This window comes from Bombus pascuorum, chromosome 1, assembly GCF_905332965.1.
Source record: "Bombus pascuorum chromosome 1, iyBomPasc1.1, whole genome shotgun sequence".
Classification (NCBI taxonomy): domain Eukaryota; kingdom Metazoa; phylum Arthropoda; class Insecta; order Hymenoptera; family Apidae; genus Bombus; species Bombus pascuorum.
In genome coordinates, this window is record NC_083488.1 from 31,153,873 (window position 1) to 31,165,886 (window position 12,014).

A 12,014-nucleotide genomic window follows, 5' to 3' on the forward strand; every position below is an offset into this window, starting at 1 on the left:
TAGTAAACTCATCTATTCATATATTTATATTTGAGTTATCGAAATCATTTATACATACTACTGAGAAATATATTTACATCATACGTAGGTGGTATTACTACTTCTTTGCATTGTATAGTGAATGACGCATACTAGCATAGAAGACTGTTTTGATGTAATACGCTTTTTACCTGTGACGTGTTTTATCAATTTAAGTGTTCTTTATATTTTACTAATTATCAATTGATTTGTGGTAGAATATATTACACGAAGTAGTATGTTTGGAAAGAAAGAGAATTCAAAACGGCAAACAAAACCCACTGGCAGTCTTGCACAAGTATTATCTTGTAATGTTTTTAACCTTACTTTTCGATTAGTTACATTTTTCTAAACTTAATATCTTTTAACAGTATGGAATTTTCGATGTGCCAGCAACGTTAGATGATATAGGTAATGATCTTATGAATGACGATGACGATTTAGAAGCTGAATTAATAGCTTTAACATCTGGTGATGACAATACTGGAAAATCTAGACGTACTGGTAAGTAAATATTATTTGTATGCTTACTATTAATTATCTGTACGATCGATAACATTTTAAATACAATATTGATATATTTTATCATTCGCATAGCATCTCGTAAACCAGTTCTTAAAGAAAATTTAGATGTAATGGTAACTGAAAGTATGAAAGATATAAATTTTGAAGAAGAGATATCTGATGGAGAGGATGATCCAGAATTATTGGTATAAATTCTATCATTCGTGTTTTTATTTCTAATAGCTGTTTAGTTATATTAAACTCATTTTTAATATTTTATATTATGTCAGAGTGAACTTAAAATGATTACGAATGAGGGAATTTCTGAATCTATGACTCCAGAGAAAGAAGAAAATTTAGTAGCTGATAAAACAGAACAGTCTGAAACACAAAATGATAATGAAAGTATAATTAAACTGTTAAAAGAAAGATTACAACTTTATGAGATTGCTGAAAAAAAAGCAAAACGAGAAAATGAATTAAGTCGAGCAAGAAGGTTTAGCAGAGGTATTAAGACACTTACAGAATTATTGAAAAATGCTGAGGCAGGAAAATCTATTAGCGAAAACGATATACCGCCGGAACTACCACCACATGCTACAGCTGAAACAACTGAGAAAGTACTAGTAACTAGTGAAACAGAATTTACAGGTATTATTTAATGGAAAGCCATATTTCCTTTTTTGTTATGATTTGCTTTTTATAATCTTGTAATACTATATTTTTTAGAAGAAACTACCACTGCAACTGAGGCTGATACTTATCCTGCAGAAAATAATACTGTTGAAGAGTCCACTCCAATAAAAAGTATAGATGAAGAGGCATTAAAATTATTGAAAGATAGACAGCAACAATATAAAATGGCAGCAATAGCATGGAAAAGAGCTAGTAACATGAAGGAGGCTCTCCAATGTTTAAATATAGCCAAACATTTTGATATAGTTATTGCAGCAGTAAATGCAGGAGAAACAGTTGATTTATCAGATATGCCAGCTTCGCCAAATCTGCCTGGATTAGATACTACTACAGTATCAACTGAAAAGTCAGAAAAAACAGAAAGTGAGACACAGGGGAAGTCTTCTGAAGACATTGCCTCAACAGGTAAATTTTGATGATAATTTAATAATTTACTTTGTGCATTTAATATTACGAAACTGATATTAAACACATGAAGTGAATTAAATTTGTTAAAAATAATTATACTTCTAATGTCTTGTTTTATTGGAAAAACAGAAGTGAAACCATCAAGTTCAGAAAATTTAGAGGTTGCTTTAAAAGAACGTCTTGAAGCATGTAAAAAGATAAAAGCAACTGCAGAAGGTGAAGGAAACTCGTCTAAAGCTCGCAGATATGGTCGCATTTGCAAACAATTTGAAGATGCTATTAAATTATATGCTCGTGGAAAACTCGTTCCTTTTGATGAATTACCTACTATACCTGGTTTTGAACCCCTTACAGTTCCTTCGCAATCTGTACCTAATCCAGCAACAGATAAAAATGGAAAACCGTCAGATTTAATAATGCCAACCAGTACAGAATCTAAACTACCTGAAAATAAAGTTTCTTCAGATCCAAAAGTTCCTGTCCCTCCTGCGAAAGCAGAAATAGGTAGTTGAGAAAATGTTATGATTTATAGAATGATCTACCATTGTTATAATATCTAATTAATATATATTTTAAATGATAGGAAAAAAGCAAAATCAAAAGACATCACGTGCTGAGAAACAGTTAGCTTTATTACAACAACGCCAACATGAATTAAAGCAAGCTGCTCTTAATGCAAAAAAAGAAGGAGATATAGAATTAGCTCGTACTTATCTAAGGCAAGCAAAAGGAATGGATCCATTGATCGAAGCTAGTAGAGGAGGCTTACCAGTTGATATGAATTCTATACCATTGTCTCCAGCAGCAAAAACTGAGCTTAATACAGATAGTATAATAGGTTTATTGGATAATAGTTTTACGGTAGTCGATACTGAAGATTGTTTAGAGAAAGTAATTGGAACGGATGAAGAAATTTATGAGAATCTTGAGTCACAATTAATGAAACAAATTAAGGTAAACTGATGACAAATGTAAAGTAAATTTATAAATCTTTAATCGCAAATTATGCAATTTTATTATAGTGGTGTTTATGCACCAGAGATCATTGTAAAGCATTAGGAGATGTATCTGGATATAATAAATGGGAACGTCTAGCACTGAATTATAAACGAGATTTAGATATGCTAACAGTTCGAAAACGTGATGCACTACCATCACCACAACATCATTATGAGATAAAAACTCATACTATAGTTCAGTTAGTATAGTAAAGTTTTCCACTACGTTAATTAATAGAATTATTACATTGTAATTGTAAATATATTGTTTTACAGGAGTTGCACAGATTTAAGTGATAGTGACATAGAAATTTCAATAATTAGGGGAATAAATTATTCGAAAGATGCAGATACTTATGTCATATTTGAATTCCCTTATCCTTCAGATAGTCCTCCATCAGATAGAACGGCTACTGTTAAAGGAACGTGTAACCCAGAATATGAAGCAGTATTTCCATTAACTGGAATAGATCGTTTATCAAGACCGTGTCAACGAACATTCAAAAGACATGCATTAAAATGTCAAGTTTGGGCTAAAGGGTAATGAAAAAAGCGACGTAATCAAATTATGATTTATTCGTATTTTGACAATACTATAGTTTTATAACGTGTGTATATTTTTAAATAATTTATAATAAGTTTCTTTCCGATAACTTATACTATTTTTCCAATTAGAAACATTGGTAAAATAATATGTCATCTATTGTTTGTAAATAATATTTTTAAGGATAAAATATAATTATATATTAGATATAATAATATTGAAGATAGTAAATAGATTAGTACGTTGCTTGCAGATGCTCGCTGAATTCCATCCTGTGTTGCATTAACTCAAGGTATGAAAATTTCGTACTTTTGTAAAGCATTCAGCTTCTAAATTATGAATCAGAGATAATGTGCTATTGCTTTATTTGTTTTCTTTTTTTCACTTATTCTTCTTCTTTTTCAAAAAGCGCATTTATTATAAGACAGGCATTATTAAGTAAATATTTCGAAATAAGAGGAATAAAAGTCGATTATAGAAAAAAATGTTTGGTTGTAAATAATTATTGTTGTGAATTGATACACTTGATTTCTATGATGCTCATATTGCACGAGCAGGCTGTAACAACGTAAAATTGTATTTACAGATTTTAGATTTAAATTGTGCGAGTCCCAAATATTCAAACGTCCTTTTGCTACTAATTTGTATTTTTTATTTTGCAGAGGATTTTTTAGAAGCGATAGTCTCTTAGGTACAGTAACAGTGAAATTACAACCCTTGGAAACTCAATGTGTACTTCATGACTCATTTCCGGTAAATAATAAAGACTATTTGTTAAATATTATTTTCTAATTAAATACGTAATTATTATATTAAAGAAATACTATATTACCGTAGTTAATGGATGGAAGGAAGCCAACAGGTGGGAAACTTGAGTTAAAAATACGTTTGAGAAATCCGATTGTTACAAAACAGATAGAAAAGATTACAGACAAGTGGCTAGTTATTGATTATTGATTAATATCCTGGAATTGCGATTTTAAATTTATTTTGTTAGCGATCGCACCATCGAGGCTTTGGAAATGTAACATGCTGATCAAGATGTGATAGAAATATGTATTTTGTTTTATCAACAGCTTTAATCAAGTTGATATGAATATGTATATCAACAACAACAAAAATATTTGTATGATATAACATGAGCATTCAGCTATCATAGAAATATAATAGATAATAAATATGTACAGAAGCATAATTTAATATGTAAATATTGGAGCACAGTATGCAAAAATTTGTAAACATCATGTATGTATGTGTAGGCTGATAATTATTTTTTTAATCTTAATGTATAGAAACAAATGGTATATTCCAAATATATAACAAATGGTTTTTTTATATTAAATTATGATTAGTTACAGATTCTAGCGAATAGCTTGAATTATCATTATGAGCAGTTTTATAAATATAATTTTGTAATCGTTTATTGTTTAAATAAAAAAATTGAAAATTATATCCTAAACATATAAATTACCTCTTAAGATAAGTATAAGATTATTAATAAATATAAAGGCTTACTAACTATATCGTTAAGTTACTAATTTGAAATTAATTTGGGATTCAAATATTATAGATTAATTAAGAAAGAACGTGTTTAAATAATTGAGCCCTAAATATAACTGAACTTAATTAGCATGCACGTAAGGGACTATCGGTTGTACATATCGAACAATTTAAACGCGGAGAAGGAACGATTGCGAACTGAAGCTGAATCCACATTTCCAGAGAACAATACAGCAGGTGAACCCCACTAACAAACTATTGTCTGATAATCGTTCAACTCTGTCTCCTCCCAGTTCGTCATTCTACTGTTTCATTCTCATCTACGTGATTCTAATCACCACAAATTCTTGTAATTTATATAATACTTACGAGATATTTATTCGCCATAATATACAAACAAATAATCGATTTAATAAAATAAACATAAGGCATAAGCTTTAACATAAAAATCATCGTATTTCATAAATAAAGTTATCTTAACATATTTTTTAATGTTATACATATGTATATGAAGTAATTTGAATATTTTTATAGTGATTTGATCTTAAATTAGTAGTAAATATATCGATTTTAACGCAGTTATTGACAAATGACGTATAGTTGTTTGCAAAATATAATTAAGACAAGATATATGATGAATTGGTAAACTTGCAACGAAATAGAAATTACGATATACAATCAAAAAGCACAAAAAATAAAAAGAAAATTTATCATTTTCCTATAATAATTATAGGAGATTTACGACCAGCTTAGAAATTCTTTTTGGACGAAATTCTATTCATTAAGTATTGTATTTTTTTCCACAATACGATTTAAATCAAATACATATTTCACACTCGACTAGAATTTCTCGGAAAACTGAATAAAAAAAATCAGTTCTTCGAAACGATCTTTATAACTCATCGGCCTTTTGTGATCCACATACGAAAGGGTCAGAGTGCGGTACAAAAGGATGCTCGAAAAGATTGGTACACAAAAGCGATTGACACCCACCGTGTCGAACACTAGTGTGTCTAGTGGTTCCCGAAACACTGTTCGACCATGTCGTCGCTCGATTTCCATCGGTTAGGCACAAAAGTCTTTCCCGCGGTGCGCGTATCGATCTCTCACTATTGGAAAACAATGGGATTTATTTGCCAATTAGACAATTAGGTCGGCTGAAAGGGCGCAGGGCAACCGAAACTTCGGCGTACCGCGAGTCTGGATTACTCGGTTCAGTGCAGAGTGTTTGGCGAGTATATACATACCGCGGTTAATGTTGACCTTTCGGCCTCAGCCAGCGGGATTCTGCGTGCAAATTAACGATGTTTGTTCTCAACCCTTTGGCCTGCCTTGATTCACCAATCTCGTTGGCCTAGCCCTATCTGATCGTTAGCTACGTTAGTTCTTTGTGCGCGATTTAATTCTAACCTTCGAACGTTCGCAAAATGTTGGAAAATCGATAGATTATAATAAATTTTATTACTGCATTCTGGCTCTTTTAACGTAGACAGAAGTTTGAAGTATTTGTGCTGGAGGTTAGGTTAGTGATCCATATACATTATACATATATTGACCATTGAGAATTATATATCGTTTTATATAATATAAGATAGAAAAATATATATGTATATGTAACCGGTAGAATAATACAATGTTATCTTCATATATCGTTTCTAATATCAATAGAGAAAATAGTTCATAAATATAGAAATACGAGTGCGTAACAATATTAAAATCTTTTGATTGCCACAAAATATAACAAGCTGAGAATTATATTGATTTAAATGGAACTTTTAAAAATATTAAGTTCGTAAATTTTATAATCTGTAAATGAATTATTCGTAATTTGATACTTAATCGAATTACAATTTTATTCTCAATCGCAATATATTTTCTTAATTCTAAGAAATATGTGTTTTTTTTACAATAATAAAAATAACATATTTCATTTTGTGAATAACAGAGATGGACTGACTTACACCATTACGATTTATAGTTTACCATACGAAGAACTATTACTTATCATTACCACATATCATTAATTTTATATATTATTACTATTGCTATTATCGTTACTATATTACAAATTTTATTCATTTTAATTTATGCTAATCCTTTGATCATCTTATCATTACCAATAATTATTATTATCGTTATTTCTAAACGCAAAATCACTTGCGTCCGTATACAAATGAATAACTGTTAGAGCAGACAGTGGTTTTAGTTAGATCACGAAGTCCAGCCACGCCTCCGTGTTCGTTTCGCGCTACACGTGCTCGTCGTCGACGACTCCTTCTTTTTCGAAATCGTTTCTCGTCGGATAGAGTCCGGTTACACGGTTTCTGCTTATTCGGCAGATGACCGGACGTGACGTCACTGGAACCATGCGAGTGTTGATTGCAGATGCTAGATGCGACTTGACACCCGGTTTCTTTTGCCTTCCTTCTCCTCGCGAATCCACCTCGCGGGGTACACCGCGGCTTCGCGTTACGTGATGCCTCGGTTTGGTCGTCTTTCGTGTCAAAATCTACGACGCATAACTTTCTATCTATAGGTATGCTACTGGTACTAGACTAGCCAGAATATCCTTGTTGCCAACTGAATTTCGAAGAAAATTATTTTATTGGTCTTAGCGCTTTCGCGACTGAAAATGTTACGTATTACGATATAAGTCGACAATTTTTATTCGTTTCTTATTTTCCTTATGTTAATACTCGTTGTTCTTTATTAATTTAACATTTGTTTGACTAAATCCAACAAATAAAATTCGAAGATCTATTATTCGATAAATCTATTCACGGAATGTTTCGTGTATGTATTAGGTACAAGTCGAAAATTTGAAATTAAAGTTCTTTCTATCAATTTGAAAGTTTTTTTAATTAAATCGAAGAAATCTGAATATTTGTTATTGCATGTTTTGTCTAAGTTCTTTTTTTAAATATATTCGATCTATTTCCTCTTTTAATAATCACTTACGTATATCGATATCGTTATTAAAATATATTTAGTATCTGTTGATGTACGGCACAATAGCGACTGGCATAGTAACTTATAAAGAATAGTGAAATTTAAAGCCGAAGCATCGATGCTCTTATCTGATACGAGAAAGTGTAGCGAATAATCAAGAAAATATCAGTAGGTATACATTTTCTACAAACGATAAGCGTAAGTTAAGGTAGGAAAACACATTTTCCAGTAGGTGCCTAAATTTTCATTTCAGAGTTACCTTTTCGTAATTTCGTAATTTGCTTTCGTTTTAACGTGACAAACAATAGAAGAAAGGAATATTCGGTCGATCCTTTATTCTCGAACGATCGAAATATTGCAAATCCATGCATTTCTGATACGAACTTTGTTCATTTCTATTATATAATATTTTCTTTTACCCGTGATACGTCAGAGATTATGGTATGTAATTCATAGTTTTATCACACATGTATGTACTTATTTTATTGTATTATCACACGTTATCATATATCTTAGAAAAATTATTCATGATTATTAATTTCGCTATAAATTTCATCAACGTCCATTTATTTTAATACATCTATTTTGCATATACCTACTTTTATATATATTATATATATATTATATAGGTGTATTACTATACTGCGGATGTGTATGCAAATTCACATTTTCACGGACAAAGTTAAACAAATGAGATTTAAACGGATTTATTTGCATAAAATACTACAACGAATATTATTCTTTGGATAATTTATATATATTTCTGCACGTTACGTGCATTCTACGTAGTTGTGCATCTTTAAATTCCTGGTTATCGCTAATATAATTTACCTCAATCGAAAGATGAACAGAACAAAGAGCTACTTACTCGTCGTTGACACATGTTGCTAACGATTACATATCTTCGACGAACAACCTTCAATTTTAATAAAAACTAAAAAGAGACGTTCTCCTGCAAAAGATTGTATGAAAATTCTGAAATCGTCGCATACCAGAGCAAACAAAGTTGCATTTAATATTTTTGATTGTAAAAATACCACATGTGGAGATTGATTAGCCAGATTTTCGCAATCTTTCCACGCGATGAAGTTCTTTGGCTATCAAGTTCAAAAAAAACGAGGGCTGTTATCGCGATGTACATGTATGTGTACTACGCGGGGCGTAGACGATCACGGGTGGCGAAGAACGAAGGTCGCTGATTTGAAGTCAAGGCGACGAAGATCTCGCCGCCCGACACGAACCGAGCGATGCAACGCGATCATTGTAATCACTTTATTGGCCTCATTTATTTGCCTATATCGATGATAAATGCAATATATTCGCAATTATAGCATATCGCGAGTATGTATGTCTATGAGATGCAATCGTTCATCGCCGCAGCAGTCGCGGTCGTCGAGTGATTACGCGGACGAGTGGACGAGAGCCGCGTCGCAGACGTTGAAAATTATTGACTTTTTAGCATTCTTTTAACTATTTCGAACTATTTTTAACTAAAAGTACGGTTGAGTCGCGACTGGTGATTTTTGATCCTCGCGATGAGTACGATACGATGCGATAGAAACAACGTTTGATCTTGAATTTTCAATTCCATGCTGTGGTAAATATTTTACAATTAATTTTTCTGTCTTTCTTTGTCCTCTTCTTTCTTGCTCTCTCTCTTTCTTTTTCTCTTGTAGGTATAATTCAGCGATGTAAAATATAAATACTTTCTTTTCGTAACTCGATAGCATTAGAATAAAATGATGGGATCGTTGAACGAAAATGAGCAATGAGTTCTATTAACGACGAAGTTGAAGGGAATACGGTAAGAGTCAACAAATTAGGAAGAGTCGATGAAGTGAATCATTGGAGAGAATCGGACGAATCAATGTTTACTTATCTCGAAAGAATCGCGAGCAGATAAAGGGCGTATAAAAAGTGCCAGCAATAGGGGAGATATTGGCTATTAAATTTAATAGCCAGGGAAGAGAAACGATGGTTTTTCTGTTCTCTTCTTCGTCCACTTCCACCCTTAGCTTTGCTAAAACAATAAAAACTTGCCATTAATAACGGCGTGGTGACAAATATGACGGAACTTCCGACGTGGTCCGGAAGTCGCTAAATGTGCCAGCGGTTAGTCTCATTCCCCTCCGCGAACTTGGTTCCCCGCTTCTTCGTTTCAACCGGCTTCGCTTCGATAAACGTATTTTATATCAATCCTTGTAAACTATTTAACGAAAGATCCAAGTCTAAAATATCTCACGAGTCTCCTCTTCATTCACAGACAAACTTGGAATAATTCTGAAAGGGATGAATCTCGCTTTCAAAGACTACCTAATCTGAACCATAACTTACTACTAGTACCAGTATTAGTTAATTTATATAGACAGTAAATATATTATATTTGTTAATTTGTTGTAATGGATTATCTTTTCTAGAATATGTAATTATAGTATGTATTCTTATTAATAGCTGCGTAAGTACATAAGTCAATAAAATTTCGAATAGTGATCTATTTCGCTTGTATCTAATGTATTGGGTTAGTAATTAAGCGATTGCGGATTCTGTCAATACCACCTAATGACAAAATCCACGATCACTTAGTTGTCCATAAAAGATATAACTTAGAAAAAACGAAGCTGGCACCCCGCTGGGGGTAGCCACCCACATGCTATATTTATTTTTATTTTATTTTTTTTCACCAATAAGATATAACACTTTAATAATAAAAAACTAAAATAAAATAAAAAAAAAACTTAGTTGCCAACCCAATATCAATATACTCTACTACTCTGTTAATTGTTTCATGTTAGAATTATGGTTATTACACGTAAATATCATAAAAGCTTAACTTATGGAGGTGGTGTAAACATATTGTTTGGCGATAGGACGATATACTAATTCTTACGACTGCGAACAATTTTTACAAAATCAAAATGTTTGTTTTTGTCAAATTTTACAGCAACCTCGTTACCAGCAAAAACCCTCATTTAGGGTCATCGCTATAGTAAATCATCCCTTAGGTATCGAGCATTTGAGAGATAGTTCGCCAAACAGGTGCTCGATCCATGCTAAAATATCGTACGATCAAGAACAGTATAGCCTTTTATATAAACATTTAATATATTTTTTTCACTTTTGAATATTCAACCGAATAATAAATTTCTAAATAAATAGTCACATCTCGTCCATTTACTAAACAACTAGATATGTTTAAGGACAGTTACATGTGTCTTGAATCCATCTGCAAATAAAGCTTCTCTGTAAATAGTTGCATGGTAAAAATATTCTATAGATTCGTTGCGATGCCCCTCTCTGTTGTCGAAGAGCGACTTATCGCTCGCGGAACGGAACATTATGTTTTTAATCACGGCGACACAAATACCGCGATTCGATTGTTCCCCAGGCCGATACACAGCGATGATCCGAGAATAATTGAGGCACGAACGGCAAACAGATCTGTATCCTAACTACCGGAGGCGGGGGTACCGCTGCCTTTTCCCCCTTTTCTCCACCTTTTACCAACCCTACACTCTATGACCGTAGCACGATCTTTACTTTATTGTCATCTGTCATCGCGCCGCGAACAAATGAGCGTCTCAACAGCCGACAGACAAATGACTCCAAGGATTATCCGGCGAACGTTCTTCGTCCTTTTCTCTCTTCGTTTCTCTTTCCATCTTTTTTCCTCCTCCGCCTTTCCCAATTCCAATTCCTTCTCTCTTTTTCATTGTGATTCTCTCTTTTCTATTGTAGCTACTATTTCTTTCTTTTTCTCCGTACCAGTGTTTCCCAACCATTTTTGAGTCACGACCCTCTTTTCTAATAGCCAGATACCTATGTAACCCAGTGATCGTCCTTCCTTTCTATAGTGGGTTTTGCGGGGATACAGCGACTACGTATTCTTTTAGACCATCTTGCAAAATCGAACTACAGTAAGTAACATTAGCGAAATTTTTCAAGTCACGAGTTGTCAGTTACCGGTACGAATAAATTCTCTTCTCTAACGCTAACAAATTTTTTTTTTTTAACAAACTGGAAGAAAGTTTTTTTTATTTTATTTTGGTTTTTACAATTTGTCCTGAAGAACATTTGGTAAAGTGTTATATCTCATTGGTAAATAAAAAAAATAAAATAAAATAAATATAGCATGTGGGTGGTTACCCCCAGCGGGGTGCCAGCTTCGTGTTTTCTAAGTTATATCTTTTATGAGCTAACAAATTTGATGACAAAAGAAACGAAATCTTACGAATTACTGGTCGTTCGAGAGAAGAGAGAACATCGAGAAGTTGTAAAGGAGAAGTTTGCAATTTACAATTTTCCATTCGTCGTTTTAGCGATACATACGTATGCACGAAAGAAAACATTTTTAACCAGGTAAAGAAAACGTCCCGACTAAGAACTAGTCATGGTAAAAT

At 32.6% G+C, this 12,014-nt stretch overlaps 1 protein-coding gene across 2 annotated transcripts; it reads left to right on the forward strand.

Annotated features, from left to right (window-relative positions):
• Nucleotides 1-118: 118 nt before the first annotated feature.
• Nucleotides 119-4,618, forward strand: LOC132910109 (coiled-coil and C2 domain-containing protein 1-like). Of its 2 annotated transcripts, XM_060965584.1 has the most exons (12): nucleotides 119-316; nucleotides 390-522; nucleotides 616-728; nucleotides 813-1,173; nucleotides 1,252-1,623; nucleotides 1,756-2,130; nucleotides 2,210-2,580; nucleotides 2,649-2,824; nucleotides 2,901-3,164; nucleotides 3,422-3,460; nucleotides 3,831-3,921; nucleotides 4,006-4,618. In XM_060965584.1, the coding sequence occupies exons 1-12, from the start codon at nucleotides 257-259 to the stop codon at nucleotides 4,123-4,125; spliced, it is 2,475 nt and encodes an 824-aa protein (XP_060821567.1). In that variant the 5' UTR covers nucleotides 119-256; the 3' UTR covers nucleotides 4,126-4,618. The 2 variants fall into 2 exon arrangements, with proteins under 2 accessions (XP_060821567.1, XP_060821576.1); XM_060965593.1 differs by lacking the exon at nucleotides 3,422-3,460.
• Nucleotides 4,619-12,014: the final 7,396 nt, after the last annotated feature.

What these genes read in the sequence shown, in the direction of transcription:
- LOC132910109 (XM_060965584.1), top strand. Translation starts at nt 257, where the DNA reads ATGTTTGGAAAGAAAGAGAATTCAAAACGGCAAACAAAACCCACTGGC. An exon ending in TAGTGAAACAGAATTTACAG is followed by an intron (nt 1,174 to 1,251) that starts GTATTATTTAAT and finishes TATATTTTTTAG; the next exon opens with AAGAAACTACCACTGCAACT. An exon ending in AATTAATGAAACAAATTAAG is followed by an intron (nt 2,581 to 2,648) that starts GTAAACTGATGA and finishes ATTTTATTATAG; the next exon opens with TGGTGTTTATGCACCAGAGA.